This window comes from Misgurnus anguillicaudatus, chromosome 11, assembly GCF_027580225.2.
Source record: "Misgurnus anguillicaudatus chromosome 11, ASM2758022v2, whole genome shotgun sequence".
In the NCBI taxonomy this organism is placed as follows: domain Eukaryota; kingdom Metazoa; phylum Chordata; class Actinopteri; order Cypriniformes; family Cobitidae; genus Misgurnus; species Misgurnus anguillicaudatus.
The window spans coordinates 7693928-7719029 of NC_073347.2; the positions used below are offsets into that span (position 1 = coordinate 7693928).

Genomic DNA, 25102 nt, shown 5'->3' on the forward strand with positions numbered 1-25102 from the left:
TGCCATTGAAAGTTACTGAGGGGACTATTTTCGGCTGCTGTGTAATATCATCGCGCCTCCTTAACAAACTTAAATGTCTTTAGCTGCAAACCCCTCTAAGTGCACACAATTGTTGTGACAAAAACTTCCACTTTAAAAAATCCACAGACATATTAAACAGTTGCAAAATCACTGAAGATGCAACAAGAAACAGCACAAGTAATGTCAAAGTCCACACATTAGGGGGCGCTGTGATGCAAGTAACTGCCACATACAGATTATTGTACTCAGGTACTCACAGTGGACACAAGTTTAAACATGATCCACGATCGTTTGCACATCGTCATTCATCAAATTCATTATCTGTGCACACAGACTGAAGACAAGTGCACAAAGTCAATGTGACGTTTAGTAGATTCTGATATCAAAGCGGTATTTCTAAATGGCCTGACTGAGGCCGGGATTAAGCACATTTGAAGCGAAGGTATTTGATGAATATATAATACATGCACAGAGCATTCAGTAAATCTTATTGTTGACGGAGATGGCATATATCGGCTTTTGCATCTGAGCTCTTCTTTTACATTTACGCATTTTTGCAGATGCTGTTATCCAAAGCAACTTAAAATGCATTACAAGGTATACATTTTTTAAGTATGGGTTTGAACCACTGATCTATATAAATGACTGGATTGCGCATGACGTCACACTTGTGAATCCACCGCGCCGCCATGTTGGTATACCCAAACGTTCTATTAAATCAATGGACGTTGTCAGATTTTAATGATAAAACATCACTTTACTCGTCTTCGTTTTTATATGTGAAGTTACCCTGTACATTATTACAACACAAACGTCCAAAGCATGTAAATAGTTATTTACTGAAAGTTGTACATTTTGCGTTTTAAACAGTTATTATACATTCATCTTCATTACAGTATCAGATCAGCAGACAGACCGCAGCATATTTAGTATTCATGACAATAAACGTGCTCATTCTGAAATCTAAATAAATAATCATACTTTGTACCGTATGTGCATGCAATAATTTGCTAGTTTTGTAATTATGTTATCTAAACATACAAGTTACCTAAACTTATTTAGAGAAACAACGCTGACCGTCACCGTGTAGCTGAATGTCAAAAAAAACTTTATTAATACCCGTGTCATTAACAAATGCAACAGACACACTCACCTTAACGGTTTTTTATAAATCCATTATCCTGCCCGATTAAAACATAAACATTGCAAATAACACCAGAATTAACAAACAATTTACGTACACATATCCTAAAAATTAACCTTGTGTAACTGATACGCTGTTAAAGGGGATACATTTTGATCATGATTTTGAATGGAAGTCAATGACGCCCTCTGCAGGTTGGGTATACCAAGATGGCGGCTCGAACTCTGCGCTGGCTTCACCTCACGCAGTTACGTCAAGCGTTCTATGCGTAATCCAGTCATTTATATAGATCAGTGGTTTGAACCCATGATTCAATTTCCTGACTTGCATAACATTAACTGAATGTTAATAACCTAATGCTAATAATCTGCATTAGTTTGAGGCAAATTATTAGTTTATTCTGATTATTATTATTAGTAAATATAATAATTGCTGTAGTAAATTATAAAATTTTGCATTGGTTTCTATCATCAATACTTCCCTATATTAAATAATGAACGCATACTTACATCACAGACTTCAGTAGCATAAAAATCTTTTATTAATATTATACTTTCAGCATCACTTATAAAGTCATTCATTAGTCAGAATCGGATTATTAATGCATTTCAAAGTACAATGAAAACTGCTTGTTAGAAGTTGTTAATAAAGCATTGTAAAATAAAAATTTTCTTACAAGGTAACTGTTTTTTTGCTTAGTGACAGCGAGTGTTTCTTAAATACAAGCTGAGTAATATGAAACAAGTCTTAATATTCACCAACACCCTCGAGGATGAGAACTCATAGCGCCGTCAATTCAGCACTGGCTACCGTGCATGCATTTGATTTTGATTTCGTGACCCTCTTGCCAATACGATGGCACATGCCACAGTCTAGTGTATGTAGAATTATGACTCCAGAGCTAGTTAACAATAATAAATAAATACCAGTTAACCAAACTTGCTTTATAGTTTGCGGTGGGTATCTTAGACATGGCACACAAGTCCCAGATGCATTATTTGTAGCATCTTAATGAGTTCATTCCTTAATGATTAATGAAACTCCATACGGAGCGGAATAGCAGAGCACGGCTCCCTGAGTGTTACTGCTGTTTCGGCATGGCAAAGTCCCAGGCGGTGTCCTGGGCGCACTTCAACATGGCGCGCACCAGCCGGGTAAAACCCATGTCCTTGGGCTTCTCCAAGCCTCGCATTAGCCTCTGTTTCATGATGGCAATGAATTCCTTGTTACTCAGCTCCCCATTACCTAAAAAGTGAAGAACGTGACGGTTACTTATCACCAACAGTGCAAAGCAATCGAGCACATCTGCAGAGAAACACACAGCAGAATTCAAAGCAGGGATGACTTCTGAAAGCTGCTTATTTCAATTCTCTGATACCAAAGCTTTCCTATAGATCAACTGGAAAAGCGTAGCGCTAACAATGCCAGAGAATGATGGGCTTCATTTCTGGAGAATGTAAATAGTCATAAAATGTTTAATTTGAATGCACTGCAAGTCATTTTGGATAGGTGGGTCTGGCAAATAGATCAATAAAATATTATGTCATACAGAAGAAAATGTAAGTGGAAGATTAAAGACGTCTATGACATCAATTCATTCCTACAATTTAGCGCATTATGCTTGCAAAAGGCACAGATATATCCACAGCACTTTCCATCAATATATTTTCTCCCTAGTAGAATATGAAGAATTGTAGGCAATTGCCATGGCAGATATTTAAAGGATATTTTGGTGCATGATTTTTTTGTAGTACTCTAAAAAGTAGAAACAGAGTTATATAGTAGTGACCAAATGTATTGTCTGGGGATATTTATACAATATTTGCCTTTAAAGGTGCAATTTATAAGATAATTGCAGTAAAATATCCAAAAATGACTAGGCCAGTGTTATATATTTTGTTAAGCTGATTACTTACAATAATGTTTTCAACTACCTACCCATTCTAAACAGTGACACGGGGCAGTGCAGTCTCCTGTCAATGACGTTAATATCCACGTTAACCTTTGTTACCGCCTTTACTGACGTAAAAAGCACAAGACAACAGTTTCGTGTACAAATGCGGAACTATGCGATAGCGCCTGTTGGGCTACGCGCTTGCTTATGGACTATGGAGTACTCTTTACCGTCTGCCGCTGGTTAGCGTAGCCTACGGGCCAACCAAACGACCCAAGAATAGTTTGGAACAAGACGAGAGAAAGAATGAGGATCAATATCGATGTTGCATTATCTGGATGGAGAGAGCTTCGCGACAAGATTTATCTAAACAGAGATGCTGATCTTGCTTTTGTTTTACACGACGGGTGATTTGTTTTGATTCGTAACCCTTTGAAAATCATATCCTATTTTATCGATCAAAAGATTGGTGTGTAGACTAATCAGCGCGTCTTCCTGCGGACGATATAATGCACATCAAGAGGTATTGTACTGCAATATAACATTATGCAAATGGTCATTTTAAGACACTTACTAATAGAGTTTGGTACTGTACAGTCTATCATAATGTTACATCATAACCTCACAATAAGATTTGTACTGTCAATACTGGATGTGGCATGGGGGCGTGGCAGCATCGACAATTCCATTTTTTTATTCGAAGTTCGAGGTTGTGACTTAATTTCGATCGATTTCAATTCAAAATCAAAATCGTGACACCCTTACATATTGGTACATTGCAAAAAATTATTTTCAATTAAAAAAAGTCTTAGTATTTTTGTCTTGTTTTCAGTAAAAACATCCACAAATTCTTAAATCAAGATGCTAAGAGCAAAACAACCAAGAAAATAAGTCAAAAAATATCAAATTTAAGTGATTTTGTGCATAAAACAAGCAAAAAAAATCTGCCAATGGGGTAAGGAAAAAAATCTTGAAACTTTTTTTTAACACTAAATTCAAGAAAAATTCAAGAAAATTTTTTGGCAGATTTTCTTGCTTGTTTTATGCAAAAAATATATTACATTTGATATTTTTGGTCTAGAAACTAGACTTATTTTCTTGGGTCATTTTGCTCATCAAGAAAAAGCATCTTAATTTAAGAATTTTTTATATTTTTACTGAAAACAAGACAAAAATACTAAGAATTTTTTTCTTGAAAATCATTTTTTTGCAGTGTAGTTCAAAGATACATATTTGTACCTAAATGGTACATACAGTAGGATGTTTTTAAAAGGGTACTGCCCCAGTGACAGCTTTTGTACCTTCATTTTTGACAGTGTATAAAGATGTCAATTGCTCAAATCACTTTTGGCCACTACTGTACCACCGTCACAGCTCAGTACAGTCATTAGTAAAGGGCTTGGTACTGTGCACATTTTTGTGATGTCATCTATCTCTACCAAAAAAATATGTAAAACGACGTCTAGTTTGATCTCTAACCAATACTGTTACACTTAAAGGTGACATAGAATGGTTGAACGGAGTATTTATCCTTGTTCTGTGATGTGACATGTAGACAAACATTTTTTTGTTTGGGTCTGTAATGCCTTAGAAGCTTCCTAAAAACCTCTCTGAGGTAGCTCTATTAGGATGGGGATTTTAAACAAGTGGTTTTGCACCTATTTGGCTCCCCCTACTGGCTTAACTTGCAATCTCATTACTGATTGGCTGACTTTTCTGCCACTCAAAAAATGTAGCCAATTATTTTAAAGTGGAGGGGCAGTTAGATGCCTGTGATGTCATAAGCATCAGTTTTTCAGATTGGGCTGTTTTCTGGCTGACATTTCTAAAAGAGGAATTTCTATGAGACTGAGATGTTTAGCATGTTTAGCACTTTTTGTATGTTTGTGAATGTGGGTAGACTACCATTATTCAACAAAGACAAGGTAAAAATGGTTTTTCATTCTCTGTCCCCTTTAAATAACATTTTGATTTAATAATGCCTTGGTGATCAGCTATAATGTGCTATACTTATTATTATAAGTTTGGTGCAGCAGATTAAAATATTAAGCACATTATGATCTCCCTTAAAGGAAGTGTCTCATATAAACACTCACCGTCACAGTCGAAGAGCGCAAACACCACGTCACACACATGGTCCGACAGCTCTACTTTGGCCACGGTGCGTGCAACCTGCTTCATGGTGGCTAAAGATACAGAATGAAAGAATGATTAAACCTTTAAAGATAAATGAAGAAGGATCAGATTTCTGTCCTTTCTGCTGGACTAGATCAATACAGGGCATTCAATCCCTGCTCAGGACATTTCACCAGATAAGGAAAGAAAAGAAAGAGAGAACAGGAACGCAGACATCAGCCCGCTTCCATCCAGATCGGAAGACAGCAGAAGTGAGAAAGTGTTGTCTTTATAGGATCAGGTGAAGATCAGAGACACTGAGCTACATTGTGGTGGTGGTGGTGGATGAAGCCCTGTGTGGATCACAACTGTGATGTTATGGGGTGCTGAGAGACCAAAGCACTGCAGTACTTTAAATTTATTGAAGTGGTGTTTGCAAAAGCAAACTTTAATATTACTGCTCAACTTTATAGTTGGGAATTGAACAAACCCATAGCAGGAGTATGAGATAAGCCACAGCTGTGGAGGAGAATGCAGCGAATTTCAATGTGCACGCGGCATCACAGACTTACTGCAACGGCTTGCAAAACTAATGCATTTTGATGTGGGCGTCCACTGACCATTGTATGGACTTTTGTATGTTCAGAAATCCAATTCGCTGTATTAACTGACTAACATCTTTAAAAGCATCTTGCTCTCTAGCAAACACCATGGCATGAATAGCAATGCAATAAAAGCACTCAAGTTTTGCAAAGGCAAACACCACTTACAGTTTCCACAGACTTTGTTCAAATCTAGCCATCTCTGCACATTTAAAGCAAATGTAAATTGTAAGCAGGCTGCGATCCAGTGCAGAGATTTTAGCTTGCGTAGGGCTGAGTGCAGGACGGTGAATATTGAGACAAGGACGATTAAAGATGAGAGAGAATATGTGTGTGTATAGGAAAAGTGAAGAAGATTATTAAAGCACTGCTGGGAAAAGAGCCAGCTGCAGTGAAATAGGAAGCAGGCGGTGTGTTTAACAGCACAGCGCCTCTGATGATGGTAGGAGGGGGGGACAGAGAAGAATTAGGGGATGCAGAATGGAAATTGGAACTGAGAATTGCTTCAATGCAATATATAGCAAAACCACTATTGACCCGGCATCAAATCTGGACTTAGTAGCTTATTCTGACCAAAAAGCAGAAACCAACTATTTTTATGTGATATTAAAGGGACAGGTCACTCAAAAATGAAAATTGTGTCATCATTTTCTCATCCTTGTGTTATTTTAAACTTGTATGCATTTCTTTTTTCTGATGAACACAAAAGAAGATATTTTGATAAATGACAGCACTAGGGGTGACCCCGAATAGTCAAAGATTCAATGCATTGATAGGAGAAGCCTGATTCGACTACCAATCTCACAGTCGAATGTCGCAGATGTGTTATGAAATGAGGATCATTTAATTTTGGCTGTATATGGGTGCACATTATCTGATTTCACATATAATATGTGAAGTAGCAGCTTTTAATAAATATTTTTAAAATGCGTTAATAAATCCCTGTGACCGGGCTACATGTCCATAAGAGGTTTCTATGTTAATAAAACATTGCCTCTTTGTCTCTACATTTAAAAGACAAAGCTGGCAATTCTGGCTATACTTTCGTTCTTTTAATTATTTCTTTATTTTATTTTATTTATAAATCACTCTGGGTTATCTGATTTATCTATTTGGCTTGTGTTTTGTTTCTGTGCACTTCAGGCATTTTGCACATATTTGTTCTGCACCTTGTTACTACTGATCTTTTTTATTTAAAAAAAAAAAACATTTATTTTAAACATAAATTCTGATCTAATTTAAGTCAATTTTGGATTGCTTTCGAAGGGTTTAAGTTTTAAAATGTATTTAAAACAGAGTGGTTATCTTGTCAAAAGTTAAACTACAAAACAGGTAAGCCATTTCTTTTAATTTCGGTGATGACACGGAAAATATCTGCACCAAACCTATATTTATGCCTATATTTATGCCTGATCTTTCTTGTGATTTTAATTTTATGGTCGGGGTTCACTTTCAAATGATAGAAAAGAGATTCCTGAAATAAATAATATAAGAATCATCAGGTGTTTCTGTACCTAAAGTGAATAGAGATGATCAAAGTCAAAGTAAGCAAGCAGGTATTTCTGTGCTAAATAATAATGCGCAGTGTCTATAAAATCATTAATTTCAGTGTTTTTCTTGTTATAAATTAACGTTTAATGAATTGTATATAAAGCTTCGTTTTTATCATTTAAAGTAACAAATTATATGTCATTTGTCGTTTTTGTGGTCATGACTGCTTTGACGGCTAAATCTACAAATTAAATAAAAACACTAAATTGTAGACGGGGTTTCCAAGGCAGGATCACATTTGTTATTTCTTTAGGTTTAGTTATCAAAATGTTTTTTTTTGTTATATCTTTGTGTGATGTTCTGTAGATCGTGACTTTAAAATGTTATAAGGAATGATTAAACAAATGTTTATGTTGCCTTACATTTTACCCTAAAAAAAAATATATATATATATAAATGCATCATCAGTTTTGTCTTCGTTCATCACTTCAAAGACAGTTTTGGTCACTTTATCAGAAAGTTGTTTCTGTGTGCTGCTTGTGAAAGAAAATAAAAGTTACCCATTTGTACCTCCCAAACCCATGCACACACACATAGATGATTCGGCTATCGGTCGACTATAGAAAGATGTGACAATTCTGATTCGAATATGTAAAGCCTTAGTCGAGGACACCCCTAGTAAGCACACAGCTGATTGTAACCATTGACTTCCATAGTAGGAAAACAAATATTATGGCAGTATTGTGATAAATGATGAGGAAGATATTTTGATAAATGATGGTAAGCATGGTACCCATTGAATTCTGTCATATTTGTGTTTCCTACTATGGAAGTCAATGGTTCCAATCAAGTCTTTTGTGTTCATCAGATAAAAAAAAGATTTGGAAAAACTCACTTGGTTCCTGTTACTTTATGCAGGTGCACAAAAAATGAGATTTGTAAAAATGTACATAAAGGTGTAAGCGTAAAATAAAACAATTTACACCTTAACTCAGTTCATACAAATTTAAACCCAGCCGTTGGGTTACATGAACCCAGAAAATGTTTATATTCGACCCAACAACCCAGCATAAATTAAATGACTACGGGTTGAATGTGTCCCTTTTGATCCAATGCTGTGTATGCACACTTTATATAGCATCATTTTGCCTTCATATTTCTTAGCCAGAATGAACTAGAGATTTTTAAGAGGGATATTATCAATAATATAAACTTAAACTTGAATAACACATTGCCTGGAGTATGACATTGCAAACCTTTTAAATCTGCTGTGATGTACAGGGAAGTAATATAACCAACCACTGTGAAAAAGATTTAAGGCAAACCCCTTTTCACAATCAATATACAACATACTGCAGTACAGTAAACTACGTGTATCTTCTCTATTTTCCTAATATTACTGCAACCCTTATGGTCAGTTTTGGTTTTAAAGTGAAGGATTTGCATGGTCATGGTCTTTAAAGAGCCTGTAGGTGATCTATATGATACTGCATCAGAGTTATATATGTATTTGTGTTCGTACCTTTATCTATAGATGCTCCTGCCATGTGATAGAAACTCAAAGCAGTGTCAACATCATTCACGTTCTTCAGGAAGGTAAAGAAGTTCTCCACTTCTTCAAACGTAATACCCTAATACGACAGAGACAAAGTAAGCCAAACCACTTCCTATTAACTAGAGCAATTCATTTAGTTGAACTCTTTTACGAGAGAGAGAGAGAGAGAGAGAGAGAGAGAGAGAGAGAGAGAGAGAGAGAGAGAGAGAGAGAGATGATTAGCTCTCAATAAAGCTGCCTAAAACATGCTGTGTCTGCAATGAGCTTGTGAATGTAGTTTTAATATCTTTTTAACAAGCATGATTACAAAAAGAGCATTTTTCTATTAAAAGAAGTGTTTTCATATTGAAGAACGCTGTAGTTATCTCATCTTCATTATTTCTCTTTTAATATAAACTATTTTTATATATATTAAACTCTTTCCCTGCACACATTATTTTTATTTGCCAGCACCAACAATCTATGATTTTCACAAAAGCCTTCTGAAAATGTTCTTCTATAAATATATAAACATACAATATATCAAATGAAAGAACAGACCCTCTGCTTGCAAAAAAAATCATCCCATCTTCATTTGTTGTCTTTTATTACCTCTCGCAGTGCAAAAAATGACTTTCTCACTTAGTATTTTTGTCTTGTTTTCAGTAAAAATATCTAAAAATTCTTAAATCAAGATGTTTTTTCTTTATGAGCAAAATTACCTAAAAAATAAGTCTAGTTTTTAGATAAAAACTATACAATTTAAGTAAATTTTGCAAAAATATCTGCCAATAGGGTGAGAAAATTTAGCTTGAATTAAGTGTTTAAGAAACAAATTCACAAATTCACTTAAATTGTATATTTTTGTCCATAAACCAGACTTATTTTCTTAGCTTGTTTTGCTTATCAAGAAAATACATCCTTATTTAAGAATTTTTTTTAGATATTTCTACTGAAAACAAGAGAAAAATGCTAAGTAAGAAAGTCATTTTTTGCAGTGCAAATAGGTAAGTTTTTTCAAAAAATACCAAATTTTGAGCAAATAGCTGAAATAATTGCATTTTGGTAAAGACTTTTTTTAAAGATCAGATTCAGGACGATGATCAAAAAATACAGTGTTTTTACTGTTTTTGGATCAGTAGATGCTTTAGTGTTTTATAAGTTGTAAAGGGGCGCCATCTAGTGGATAATAGTGGAAATACAGATTAATGTCATTGGCAGGGAAGCGTTTTCTCTTAATTGACGAGATAACTCATTAAAGGTGGAGAAAGAGTTAATAATAAATTGAATGATTTTAGTTGACTTGAGCTAAACTGAGCTGTGCATTCAATTCAATTTTATTTGTATGGCGCTTTTCACAATTGTTTTTGGTTCATGTGACCAAACAATAAATACCGGCTTGACTTTGGCACTTTTGCATGTAAATGTAACTGAAGAGGTTTTCGTACATTAATTCACCTGAAACAGATCTGTTCCACGGGTTGTGACATTTTTCTTTACAATTGGTTTCTATGTTTTCATTCAATTTGCATCAGTGAGGGTTCAAGTATTGTTCATATAGCTGGATGTGAAGTATGCACTGTATAGGCCTTATTCAGTCTGCCACCATGCTTCATCCCTCACAGCCTCGGTTTGAAATCAACATGGTGGCGGACTGAATAAGGCTTGTAACCATCCCTTGATGAATGTTGAATGTTAACACACTCTCTTTTACACGCATACACACACATCATCTTCAGACTGGCTGTGTGCCCACCTGAGCGTCCTTGAACATTCGTTTGAGGTTCTTCTGCATCAGTTTGAGTTTACGGGACTGAACTCCACTGTAGGCCAGCAGCATTCCTCCAAACTGTTTCTCGGAGATTCTGCCGTCCACCGGGTCGTTCCTTTCAAACTAGGACACACATACAGAGAGGGCAAAAAATTAGCATCAGCAGCTCAATATAATTCACAGTGCATGCTGGACTGAATACTTAAATGTGGACATGACTCTGCCAAGTCTTGGATTTAAAGTATCTGACAGCAAAAATCCAATGGTTCTCTGCTTAAAAAGCATCAGAGGAATTAGAGTCAATTAAAGAGACGGTTCACCCAAAATCAACTCAACGATCACTGAAACGTATCATTTACAGCTTTTAAACAACATATTCTGCTCTGTTGTAATTTTGTAGGTTTGTAGGTACAGCACCCATCGTATGGAAAACGCTATATCGTAGCAATTCGTAGAAAAAAGTTCCTCATCCAGATTAAAACATCTGAAAATGCTTACATCTCTGTGCATAAGTAAAGCCCCGTTCAGACCGCCAGCGTTTAGCAGTGGCAGAGCGACACCATCCCATTCATTTCAATGGAAGCTTCAAATGGCGACAGGAAGTGGGCGTGTCAAAGTTACGAATAGTTTAACTTCCTACGCAGAAGTATAATGGACTCTTCACTGAAAGAGACGGGGCGACACAGCGTGAAAGTCACTGGCGGTCTGAACGGGGCTAAAACATAAGACGCTTCAACATTTAAAGGGACACTCCACTTTTTTGAAAGTGTGCAGGTTTTCCAGCTCCTCTGGAGTTAAACGTTTGATTTTTGCCGTTTTGGAATTTATTCGGCCGATCTCCGGGTCTGGCGCTGGCACTTTTGGCATGGCTTAGCATAATCCATTGAATCTGATTAGACCATTAGCATCACGCTAAAAAATAACCAAAGAGTTTTGTTATTTTTCCTATTTAAAAGTTGACTCTTCTGTAGTTACATCGTGTACTAAGACCGACAGAAAATTAAAAGTTGTGATTTTCTAGTCAGATATGTCTAGGAACTATACTCTCATTCTGGCGTAATAATCAAGGACTTTGCTGCTGTAGCATGGCTGCAGGAGGTGCAATGATATTACGCAGCGCCCGAAAGTAGTCCCTTGGTAACTTTCAATAGCAGAGGACTATTTTCGGGCATTGTGCCTCCTGCAGCCATGTTACAGCAGCAAAGTCCTTGATTATTACACCAGAATGAGAAGAGTCAAGTTTTAAATAGGAAAAATACTGAAACTCTTTGGTTATTGTTTTAGCACGATGCTAATGGTCTAATCAGATTCAATGGATTATGCTAAGCTATGCTAAAAGTGCTAGCGCCAGACCCTGAGATCAGCTGAATGGATTCCAAAACGATAAAAATCAAATGTTTAACTCTAGGGGAGCTGGAAAATTAGCATATTTTAAAAAAAAGTGCATTGTCCCTTTAAGTCACACGTTTATTCACTTTCCACCGTTTTGAAATGCAATCTGTATGTACAATCTGACATTAACAATGCAATTCCACTGCACAGCAGCCAAAACAACTGCGTCCAGCATCTTCCTTTAGGCCAGTGGTTCTCAAACTGGGGGCGCAAGATGGTGCAGTTTGAGAACCAATGCCTTAGGCTAAAAAACTCTAAATGTCAACATGACAACATCTTCCAAAAAAGCTTCATTTTCGTTGACATTACCGTTGTCTCAGTATGGACGGAAGGCCAAAACCGAGAAAAAAAGTGCTGAGCGTGTCCTGTGACCGGGGGCTGTTAGCAGATAACAGGGGTGAAAGATTGAGGAATATATGCCAGGAGAAAGACAGACCATAGCTGCTGTCTCAGCAAACATCTCTCATGAGATAAATAGAGAGAGATCTGAAGGTGACAGCGACAGAGGACATTACCCCACACTGCTGTCAAAGCCCTCAGGATTTATTAACCCTTTCGTGTCCAGCCATTCCTTTCTTGGTACCAAAAACTATGGTACTATGTACCATAGTATTCTTCAAAGTAGCCACTGACCAATATGCAGGGTGGGAAATAATGATATGCAAGGTTTCTAGACTTTTCCATTACTGTGATTATAGGATAAGGATGGTTTATAAGTAATACTGATTCACACAAATTTATTGAAAATGTCTCAAAAGATTGATTCTGAATATATTACCATTTGAAACCATCACTCTACCACGGTAGAGCCACAGCACGGTTTCTCTCTGTCGTTAAATCACTAAATTAGGATTAATGTCCTGTAAAAGCACAGAGTATTCTGTACAGAAAGAGACTGCACGAATAAATGATGCTCAACGTCCCCTGCGACCGAACTTTGATCGGTGAAATTTGACCTTTATTTATTGTCTTGTCCAGTCGGCTGTCTGTACCGTACCTCAAGTTTTAGCACGTCATGCTGTAATTTCCTCTGGAACTCCAAGAAACTGCTGATGGTGAGTTTGCCCTTTAGATCAGCACCAAAAAAGTATGTGGTGAGAGCTGAACTGCAGCCTCCGGTCTTCAGGGTGTTTCCTGTGGTGGAGCGATCTCTGTGCCTCATTCCCATACTGGTCTGAGAACGAATGATGCTCTGAACCTGGAGAAAAAAAATCCTTACATTTATGTAGTGCCAAAGATATAAAACGATTGAGCACAGCTAGGGGACAATGCAACACCCAATATCTTTCTGGGTTTTGACCTATAAAACTCTGTCAAGACTGCAGCACTTTATAAGAAGAAGATAAAACCAATAAAAATGAAGTAGGTCTGAAAAAAGAGAAAGAAAAACTGAAGGAAGAGATAAAAAGCAAGCGTAGGATAAGACAGAAGGCCTTTGCTGATATGTATATTTTTACGAATCATTTAACATTTAAACGGCGCATGACTTTTAACATATTCCTATAACAAAAGCAATTTCTGAATGCAGTATTCACAATAGAAATGCTCTTAAGAGAAACTCAAGGTGTCCTGCAGGTTAATGTCTAAAATGTTGAAGTGTCCAGGGAGGGAGGTAGGTTCAGTAGGAACAGGGTCACTGTCTGGAAACATCAAGGACATTTAGCTCCTCCAGTTCTCTGGGAATAAGGGCAGTGGATTGTTAAACGGTGATTTATGTGGGGTTCTGGGACGGCAGCTAAAGAAAAGCATCAATAAATCACAGACTCCATAAATCCAGCTATTTAATGAAAGATCAAACTACTGATTCTCAATCTACATGATGCTACTGAAATCTGCAACTGTACATATATGATATCAATATTTGTAACCCTGACCAGTCATAAGGGTCATTTTGTTTAATTGAGATGTATACACATCTGAAATGCAAATAAAAACATGATTTTTATTAGGAATTTTGGCAGAAATGTTGTCAGTAGTTCAGAATGAAACAAAAATGTTCATTTACTTAAAGGGATAGTTCTATTTTTTTAAAAGGGGACATTTCACAAGACTTTTTAAGATGTCAAATAAATCTTCGATGTCCCCAGAGTACATATGTGAAGTTTTAGCTCAAAATATCATATAGATTATTTATTATAACTTTGTAGGTACGAGCAAAAATGTACCGTTTTTGTGTGTGTCCTTTAAAATGCAAATGAGTTGATCTCTGCACCAAATGGCAGTGCCGTGGTTGGATAGTGCAGATTAAGGGGCGGTATTATCCCCTTCTGACATCACAAGGGGAGCCATATTTCAATGACATATTTTTCACATGCTTGCAGAGAATGGTAAGTTACTGGGTTGATCTTTTTCACATTTTCTAGGTTGATAGAAGCGCTGGGGACCCATTTATAGCACTTAACCTCTTGAAAAGCACCCCCACTCTGGCCCAAACCATGAAAAGACCTACTTTCACTAAAAGGGCTGTTTTTACTAAACCATTTAGAGGATGAGCATTAGACACTATGAGCTTCATTGTCCAGGTTTCAAAATTATTTTAAATAATACTAAAAATCTTAATGATAAATATGTGTGTGAAACCTAGAAATGCAATGATGCCAAAGCCACAAGTCTAAAGAAGTTATATTTTACGTTTGAGGTCAATAGGCCCAAATATGAGGTTCTTGCAAGGGTTTTTGTAAGACTAGTGCCTTTTCTAAGTGCCAGTCAGCCCCAAAATAAAAGTCTTTTGTTTACATGCATACATGTTCGTTCTTCTTATTATTTATCCTTATGTAAGCGTATAAAATGCTGTTTCCACACCAGGAAATAAAACGTCACACAAAGATCGTTGGATTCGTTATCTAATTGGCTACACTCAATATTTTCCATAAAGTCATTGGAAGAACGAGCGAGTCAGATGACATCACGATATTTGACAGCGCTGTTTGGATATTATGTATTATACTCCCGCCTACTTTTAGAAAACTTGGTTTTGAACGCGAGTGTACAAGTGTTACGATGTAAATAGTCCTCAGATTGTATATTATATTCTATTACAAGACGTTCATGTGAAATCTGACGTAAACAAAGGACAATATATCTATATTTCACGGATTATACGCATTTGTGGAAAAAAATGGTCATTGGATGTATTTTATTGGAGAGTTTTTATGGGTTATCACACATCTGAAACAGACTGGATTCGATTCGTGATCGTTATATCAACACAAAGGTAAGGAGTCCCGTTTATATTTTGTATGTTGTCATCTGGACTTCTGTAACAAAATACTATATTTATGATGCTAGAGCATCTGTATCTCAAAACAGAGACCATACACTGATGCTAAACCCGTAGACCTTTAAAACGATGTATAGTAATGTTAATATTATTAATGTTTGTAGACAGTAGGCTATATAGATATTGTTAGCAGCGTTAAATAAAAACTGACGTCTTTCCGCCACCAAGCTAGTGCGCGTCGAGAGGTTAAACATGGAAAAAGTCATTGAATTTTCATGATATGTCCTCTTTAACCCGAAGTAAGATATTTTGAGGAATGTTTGTAACCAAACTGTTCATGGGCCCCATTCACTTCCACAGTATTCTTTTCTCCTACTAAATAAGTGAATGGGGCCCATGATCGTTTTAGGTAAACATTCCTCAAAATATCTTACTTCGGGTTCATCAGAAAAAAAGTTTGAAATACTAGGGGAGTGAGAAAATGATGCCTGAATTTTCATTTTTGGGTGAACTATCCCAGTATTTAGAAAAACTGCATATAATCGTGACTCTTTATTTCCACGACTGTATTTAAGTAATTAGTTAACTGGTTTGTAATCATTTGTTTGTAGTATTTGTAGTAGTACTGTACAGTGTGCCATCATCACAGGTTTTAGTTTAGACCGTTTCATGGGACGCACGTGCAGTGACGCGATTACGCGTTTGGTCCGAACTTTTGTTTGTTTAATGGTCTGACTAGTTGCTGAAACTGAAAATAACAAATGTTTTGTTTCCTAGGTAATCTACGTGTTGTTTATTTTACGTCTTGTTTACTATAAACAGATTTTGTTGTTAGTTATTGTTAGCGGAGTTTACCGGAAGTTACGTGTTTTCCACGAAAGTTGCTTGTTTATGTTGTTGCTGCTGAAACCGTCTATATTGGCTATTTTTCAACTGTTTCAAGAACCATTCAGTACTTTAACAATAATAACCATAATCTCTCTAGAGCTTAGACTACTGGTGGTCCACAGATACCTAAGTAACATATTCTCTTTGATGCGAATGAACTATGTTTACTCCGTTAAACAAATACAGTGCATTTGCCAAAAGGCATTGTATGTACTCATAATGTGTTTTGAAAGAGAAAGACTTTTATCAGATAACTGACATTCAATGACTTTGTACAAAAAGGTAAATGTAGCCTGAGAGGCAAACTGGATTAACTAACAAAGATGAAAACAAAACACAAATAGGCAAAATAATTACAGGAGGGTGGGTGTCAATGAACGAAGCGTATCATATGTTTCCAGGGGCTTTACTAATGTGTTGCCTTAAAATTCAGAACACAATATTACCAATATCACTACAAAGTCAAAGTCACTACTGCATTAAAACATAATCAACATGCAAATAATGTGCAATAAAACAACACTTTGTAAGAGAACTGTAATTAGTAAATAGAACACACTTTTTTATATTACATTATGTTCATATTTTAAAAAGTAGGGCTAGCAAACAATTAATAGCAATTAATCATTTGACAGCCCTAAAAATAAATAAATAAATAAATAAATAAATAAATAAATAAATAAATAAATAAATAAATAAATAAATAAATAAATAAATAAATAAATAAATAAATAAATAAATAAATAAATAAATAAATAAATAAATAAATAAATAAATATTCAGTAATCTTATATATATAATAATAACACAGTTTACCTGCAACATGGGGCAAATGTGTCACTGAACACAATATGTTTTGAGTTATATTTCTAATAATGTCTACTTCTGATATTTTACTCATATCTGATATTTTACTTGGAGTGTGAGCATGAGAGACAACTTCAGTAAAACCTTGCACTATTTGCCTCATTCTAACGCTAAAACAATGGCTTTTAAGTTGTTGGTGTTCACATACCTGTTCAAACTCCTCAAGGTCGACCTCTCCATCTCCATTCAAGTCAAACATCTTGAAGGCGATTTCAAAGTTCCTCTGAGGAGCTGCAGGGAGATAAAGCAGGAATAAATGTTATCGGCGGCACAAATGCAACCCAAGGGTATGACGGCACTCACTTTAACTTGTAAATAATTGCTCTCTCTGGATCTTTTTTTGAAACAAAAAAAGATTTGAGTGGAAGTTTCTTAAAAAGACTCTTTAAACCCTTAAAATGCCAACAAAGTTTTTGTGTTAAACCATTACCATGTTGTAAAAGCATATTATCACAGATGAAACAGACATGTTTCTTCTCAAGGTCAGATGAATGTAACTACGGTTTCAGTAACTAGATGAACAGTAGCGTAAACTTTAATTAACAGGTTTCCTTTCAAAATATAATATTCTGATAAACATTACTGTTACTATAGTAAAATGTACATTTATAAGGCAATATTGTGAAATATTGTTAAATAACTAGGACGAATACAGCCTTTCGTCAAAAACCAAGGCAGTACGATACGTCGGAATAAGCGAAATATTGCAAATGTGCATGTTGCAATGATTTGCAATAAATGTATAATTTTATTCTTCAAAAAAATTACGTATAGTTAAAGTTTTAAGTCAGCAAAAAAACTGGAGACAAAAAGAGTGATGCTTTCTTTTCCCTAAAAAGAATGTGAAACGTATGTCGTTACATAACTTTAAGTTAAAAAAAAATTAAATAATTTAATATGATTTTACGAAAGCATTATCATATCGCATATTGTATATATTGTGCAGCCCCATCAATAACTATTTTGCGTGCAGCATGCATCCACACCAATAGCGTCAATAAACAATAGGTGAAAAGAACAGAGCCGTAGTTCGCTGACAATCGGGTAATTTTGCATTAATTATCGAGGACGTATCGGCCGTGATAATTAATGCGATATGGCCCAGCTTGTCAGTGAACTACAGCTCTGTGTAGTAAATGCCTCTCCATCTGAAAGCAGCTGATGGCGATTTACTACTAATCAAGGAACCGGCTTTACTGATGAAACATGCATGAGAATCCCCCGATATATATCGCCCAGCCCTACTGTACACATATATTTTAACAATAAAGCAGTAGGCACTTCATCTAATTCAGTACTGTCAAGATTTGGGATGCAGTAATGAATGATTTCGTAAGCTTAGAGAAGCGTACAGGGCTGGAAATGCAGACGGACACTTACTGGACAGAACGGTGGTGAGGAAGATATAATCTGAGAAGGAGATGAGTCCACATTCTCCCAGTGTGTAGAATATACTGTCCTCATCAGCAAACTTCTCTCTGTCCTGAGAGATCTTCTGCAGGTGCCCACAAAGAAACAGAGATAAAGAGAGTCAGTACTGTATCTGCTGACCACTCGCTGGAGCTTTAGAGTCCTGTTACTACATAGAGTCTGAACACAACAGCAGATAAAGAGGCACTGGCATGCTAACACAAACACTGAACATACATCTCATGCAATGCAATGCTGCATACTCATACAAGAAAGAGACAGAAGAAGAAAAAAAACCTGAGGGCAACGTTATGTTAACAATCAATGTCCAAAACCTAGTGAGCTGCCCCCCTTGACATGATTTTTGGACATGTATAGGCATTTTCAAACATATGAATCATGTAGATTGCCTTCCTACACTGCAAAAAAATATTTTCTTATTTATTATTTTTGTCTTGTTTTCAGTACAAATATCTAAAAATTCTTAAAGGAGACATTTTACAAGACTTTTTTAAGATCTGGGCCAGATACGGTATTTCATCAAAAATCAAGGCAGCACGATAAGTCAGAAAAAGTTTAATATTGCAATCGTGTCTTTGTTCATGTGTCCCCAGAGTACATATGTGAAGTTCTAGCTGAAAATACCATATAGATAATTTATTGTAGCATGTTAAAATTGACACTTTGCAGGTGTGAGCAAAAAATGCAAATGAGCTGATCTCTGCACTAAATGGCAGTGCTGTGGTTGGATAGTGCAGATTAAGGGGTGGTATTATCCCCTACTGACATCACAAGAGGAGCCAAATTTCAATGACCTATTTTTCACATGCTTGCAGAGAATGGTTTACCAAAACTAAGTTACTGGGTTGATCTTTTTCACATTTTCTAGGTTGATAGAAGCACTGGGGACCCAATCATAGCTCGTAAACATGGATAAAGTCAGATTTTCATTTTATGTCCCCTTTAAATTAAGATGCATTTTCCTAATAAGAAAAACGATCCAAGAAAACAAGTCTAGCTTTCAGACAAAAAATATACAATTTTATGAAATTAATATACAATATATAACATTTGCGATTAAAACAAACAAAAATAAATAAATTAAATCTGACAATGGAGTAAGAACATTTTTCTTAACATTTTCTTGAATTAAGTGTTTAAGAAAAAAGTTTTTTTCTTACCCCATTGGCAGATTTTTTGTTTTGTTTTTTGTTTTAAGCTCAAATTCAGATATATTTTATTTATTTATTTATTGGTCTAAAAACTAGACTTATTTTCCAAGGTCATTTTACTCATCAAGAAAATGCACCTTAATTCAAAAATTCCTAGACACTTGCACTGAAAACAAAACAAAAATACCAAGCAAGATAGTCATTTCTTGCAGTGTAAACATAAAATTTCGGTATATATGTTAAATTTAAGCGCCTAACTTCATTGCATTATTACCATCATACACTGTAAAAAAAGATTTATTTGTTCAACTCAAAAAAGTATGCTACCTGGTTGCCCCAAAATGTTAAGTTAATTCAACTTAAAAATATTGAGTAAAAAGAAGTTGTGTAAAAATGTTTCATTTTTTCATTTTCTAAGTTGAATGAACTCAAAATTTCAAGACAACCAGTTAACATTTCTTTATTGAGTTGAACAATTTTTACAGTGTTCTAAATCAAGTAAGTTATCCCGCTAAACAGCATTTTTGGAGATCTTAGGTTTATTTAATCCAAAAAACGTTGTCTAGGCAGGCAGCTCACCTGGTTTTAAGACACAGTCAAGTATCTAAACTAAACAATAAAACAATAACTGCAACAAATCACATATTTCACCTCACAAATCACAAGATCACACTGTATTGCATATTTCTGCGAAAAACTGGTTCACATATTATGAGTATAAGGAAAGCGGCTCATAGTGAACGCAGTTTAATTCCTGTATTTTCTTCGAAAAACAGGTGCCACAAAATCACAATAATCCATTTTTGAAATACACACAGACACGTAGCATGCTACACTTCAATGTCTGCTGATATATTGTGTTACCTCTGTCTGAGGGGAATCCCATCAATGTGTGAAGAGGAAGAAAAATTGGGTTAAAACACAACCTGACCATAATGCTATAAATTAGGCCTATCGCACGCCACACACAAACAACCAACGCCATTGTGATTACACTCATTACACCCCAGCCCCTGAGTTCAACATGCTAGCACACAAATACATTTATGCGACATCCCACACATTTAACACACTGTTTCTTTGTTAACAGACTGAAACATGACGCAAGCCAATAATATGATATGTCTCCATCTTTACTGCGAGATGAGTAGACCACACACTGAAAATGAGACTTTGTTCTTTCGAAAAATACTCTGCATGCTAGCACATAAACACATCTGGCTATGCAAACTAAAATGTGTCCGAGTGAAATCTTTTAACACAACAACATATCGTATTCGTACTGCTGCAGCAAGGGGGAGCCACACTGGACAACAACGCAAACCTTGTTCTTCTATAGTTCATATCTTTCATGTCAACTACCGATGCCAATGTTTATTAATAATTTAATAACAGACGAATCAAAGTAAATCTATCAAGACAGCACATATAAGTATGTGCAAAGGATTGTGTGTTGGTCAAGCATTCTGCGTACTTTTGTATCATATGTTTTTGGCCTTGGATGATGGCATGTGAATGACACTACACTATTTATTGTTTTCAAACTGTTAAATCGCTTTGGGTTAAAGTGTCTGCCGAATTAATATACATAATGTGAGTATCGTTGTGCTATTTCCTAATCTAAGCAATCAGACTTTGTACTTTATGGCAGTAGTATAAATCCATTAATTTACACTGAGGAACCAGCTTGATATCTGCAGTCTGAAATATCATACCTAGTGACCACCTTGCAATGACCTACTGTAGAAACTACTCAAAACTTCTTTCTAACTTTATATCAATGTGTGAAATTAAACCATTAGCAACTGCACAGCAACACCCTGGCAGCCACCCATAACACTCTAGCACCATAGCATTGTGTTGCCAAGTACAAGGTTTAAGCGATTGCTTTGCTGCTCTGTTCTCAGTGTGAATTTGTCCGCATAAAGGGTTTTGTGTATGTGTCAGGGACAAAGTGAATAGGTTATTTTTGTACTGGCTTTAAAACTCGTCGAAGTGGGAATAGGTTTGAACAGCCAGCAGGTGCTGCAAAAAGAGCTGACAAGAGTATGTGTGTAAGGAACAGTGGGCTCAAAGTGTCCCTATTGTCACCTTCAGAAACATTCAGGAGAGACTGTTTTAGGATGCATTTACTCAACAGAGATTGTACTAAATATGGAAGTTTTCCTTTGCGCTTTTGAAATATTTTGTGTACACACCACAACCTTGTCAAAAGCGACTAAAATCGATGTATAATTCATTCCAAGCCAGTAGTTTACTCTGGCTCAGTAGAGTAGTCTGACAGAAAGCAGTCCAATAAAGAGAAGTCCCATAGAGAGCAGTCCAAAAGAGAGAAGTCTGATAGCAGTCCGATAGAGAGCAGTCTGATAGAGGGCAGTCCGATAGAGAGCAGTCCGATTGAGAGCAGAAAAGTGTGATAGAGAGCAGTCCAATAGAGACCAGTCCAATTGAGTGGGGTCCGATAAAGTGGGGTCCGATATAGAGATAAGTCCAATAAAGAGCAGTCTGATAGAGGGCAGTCCAATAGAGAGGGGTCCGATAAAGTGGGGTTTGATATAGAGCAGTCCGATAGAGAGCAGTCTGATAGAGGGCAGTCCGATAGAGGGCAATCCGATAGAGGGCAGTCCGATAGAGGGCAGTCCGATAGAGGGCAGTCTGATAGAGGGCAATCCGATAGAGAGCAGTCAGATAAAGAGCAGAAAAGTGTGACAGAGAGAAGTCCGGTAGAGAGCAGTCCAATAGAGAGGGGTTCGATAAAGTGGGGTTTGATATAGAGCAGTCTGATAGAGGGCAATCCGATAGAGAGCGGTCCGATAGAGAGCAGTCCGATAGAGGGCAGTCCGATAGAGGGCAGTCCGATAGAGGGCAGTCCGATAGAGGGCAATCCGATAGAGAGCAGTCAGATAAAGAGCAGAAAAGTGTGATAGAGAGAAGTCCGATAGAGAGCAGTCCAATAGAGAGGGGTCCGATAAAGTGGGGTTTGATATAGAGCAGTCCGATAGAGGGCAATCCGATAGAGAGCGGTCCGATAGAGAGCAGTCCGATATAGAGCAGTCCGATAGAGAGCAGTCCGATAGAGGGCAGTCCGATAGAGGGCAGTCCGATAGAGGGCAGTCCGATAGAGGGCAGTCTGATAGAGAGCAGAAAAGTGTGATAGAGAGAAGTCCGATAGAGAGCAGTCCAATAGAGAGGGGTCCAATAAAGTGGGGTCCGATATAGAGCAGTCTGATAGAGGGCGGTTTTGGATTTTGGAAAGAAAGCAGTCAGATGTTTTTCGCAAAAAAAGAAATTTGTAAAAAAGCACTAGACTGACTTTCAGCAGTCAGTTCTAATCTTCTGATGAGTTATTCAAGATAAAGGCCCAGGATCAAAGCTCATAAAAATTAAATCAGGCCTGAAAACTGCAAAAAGAGCTGACAAGAGTATGTGTGTAAGGAACACTGGGCTCAAAGTGTCCCTATTGTCACCTTCAAAAACATTCAGTAGAGACTGTTTTAGGATACATTTACCCGACAAAGATTGTACTAAGTATGGAGTAAGTACTAAGTTTTCCTTTGCGCTTTTGAAATATTTTGTGTACACACCACAACCTTGTCAAAAGCGACTAAAATCGATGTATAATTCATTCCAAGCCAGTAGTTTACTCTGGCTCTGTAGAGCAGTCTGACAGAAAGCAGTCTGATAAAGTCCCATAGAGAGCAGTCCAAAAGACAGCAGTCCAAAAGAGAGAAGTCTGATAGCAGTCCGATAGAGAAAAGTCCAATAGAGAGAAGTCCGATAGAAAAAAGTCAGATAGAGAAAAGTCGGATAGAGAGCAGTTCGATAGAGAGCAGTCCGATAGAGAGCAGTCCGATAGAGAGCAGTTTGATAGAGAGCAGTACGATAGAGAGCAGCCCAATTGAGAGCAGTTTGATAGAGAGCAGTTTAATAGAGAGCAGTTCGATAGAGAGCAGTCCGATAGAGAGCAGTACGATAGAGAGCAGTACGATAGAGAGCAGTTCGATAGAGAGCAGTCCGATAGAGAGCAGTCCGATAGAGAGCAGTACGATAGAGAGCAGTACGATTGAGAGCAGTCCGAAAGAGAGCAGTCCAATAGAGAGGTCCTATAAAGTGGGGTCCGATATAGAGCAGTCAAATAGAGAGCAGTCCGATAGAGAGCAGTCCGATAGAGAGCAGTTTGATAGAGAGCAGTCCGATAGAGAGCAGTCCAATAGAGAGGGGTCCGATAGAGAGCAGTTTGATAGAGAGCAGTCCGATAGACGGCAGTCTGATAGAGGGCGGCCAAATAGCGAGTGGTCCAATAGAAAGCGGTCTGATAGAAAGGGGTCTGATAGTTAGAAGCCCAATTGAGAGATTTTGAAAAGAAAGCAGTCAGATGTTTTTTGCAAAAAAAAACTAAAAATGCAAAGAAAATGAGAAATAAAGAGATTTGTAAAAAAGCACTAGACTGACTTTCAGCAGTCAGTTCTAATCTTCTGATGAGTTATTCAAGACATAGGCCAAGGATCAAAGCTCAAAAAAATTAAATCAGGCCTGAAAACTGTAGTGTTAAGAACCAGAGTCTTATTCAATATCGTCTTCTTGCAGGGCTCTTCACGTTGTATTATTTGATCTACAATGACCCGTGGTGCTCCACTATTCAGAAGCCATATCTTTTTTTTGGTTAAAAATAAACAAAATATTGGGTCCTTACATTACCCTGTTTGGTAAGCTTAAAATAAAAATGTATAATTTGAGCTGTTTGGTATATTTACTCAGGTAATGTCAGTTTAATGTCATTTGACCCACGTAAAGATAGTAACTCCGCAAGTAACCTACAATTTTATGTTTAAGATGGCGAAAGAGAGGCAAAAGTTACGGATTGCAGTGTTGTAAATGTGTTTATATGGCTAGTGAAACCTAAGTTAGTTAATACTGAAAGTATTACTTTAAATAAATAAATATATGCTGTTTTAGGGGATGGACATTTGATTTGGTGTCTTAAGCTATTTTACGCATGCCCAGTATGCACTGATTTTAATATGTGCATTGTTGACCCGCCCACAGTGAAATTTCATTGGTTCCAAATCCTGCTCATCATTTAAATCAACATCAAAAACTAGATTCGGACTGTGGCTGTAGTACATCATACTTTTTTCTCTTAGTGTTGTCCAATCTTGCTGTTGGAAACTTGCTTGTAAGAGCAAGATTATGGCTGAGAGACCTCAATGCTCCGCCTACATTGTAGTTCTTTAAATGAGATTCGGATATAATCCATCATTTTTCTTCTGGTTCAGCTCCTCAAAAGACAGCCTGAGTAATCTTCAGTGTTGCTGTGTTGTCCATTTGTGTGAAAAAGGATGGAGAGAGCAAGTACAGACCGGTAACAAGACCTGCCTCCAAGCGCTAGACAGCAAGGCCTATAGAGGGACAATAAATGTGAACTGCAGCAATCCTGCAGTCACTGAAGACAGACCTGGCCCACTATAACAGACCCGCGAGTACACCAGGCTGACCTTAGCAAGACAGCGATCGTGCTCTCCCGTTTAAAATGCTCACGATGAATCAAATAATGCATCTCGAGAGTCCTTAAAGATGAAAT

The 25102-nt window shown here is 36.8% G+C and overlaps 1 protein-coding gene across 1 annotated transcript in view; it reads right to left on the minus strand.

Annotated features, from left to right (window-relative positions):
• Positions 1–1683: 1683 nt before the first annotated feature.
• The window catches only part of micu1 (mitochondrial calcium uptake 1), a 66459-nt gene continuing 43040 nt past the window's right edge, over positions 1684–25102 (minus strand). Inside the window, exons 6-12 of the mRNA XM_055170528.2 lie at positions 18320–18434; positions 17088–17170; positions 12962–13162; positions 10558–10695; positions 8790–8898; positions 5156–5245; positions 1684–2410 (exon numbers count right to left, since the gene is read on the minus strand). Coding sequence (XP_055026503.2) covers positions 2247–2410; positions 5156–5245; positions 8790–8898; positions 10558–10695; positions 12962–13162; positions 17088–17170; positions 18320–18434 — 900 coding nt within the window. The 3' untranslated portion in view covers positions 1684–2246. The remainder of the gene's footprint in view (positions 2411–5155; positions 5246–8789; positions 8899–10557; positions 10696–12961; positions 13163–17087; positions 17171–18319; positions 18435–25102) is intronic.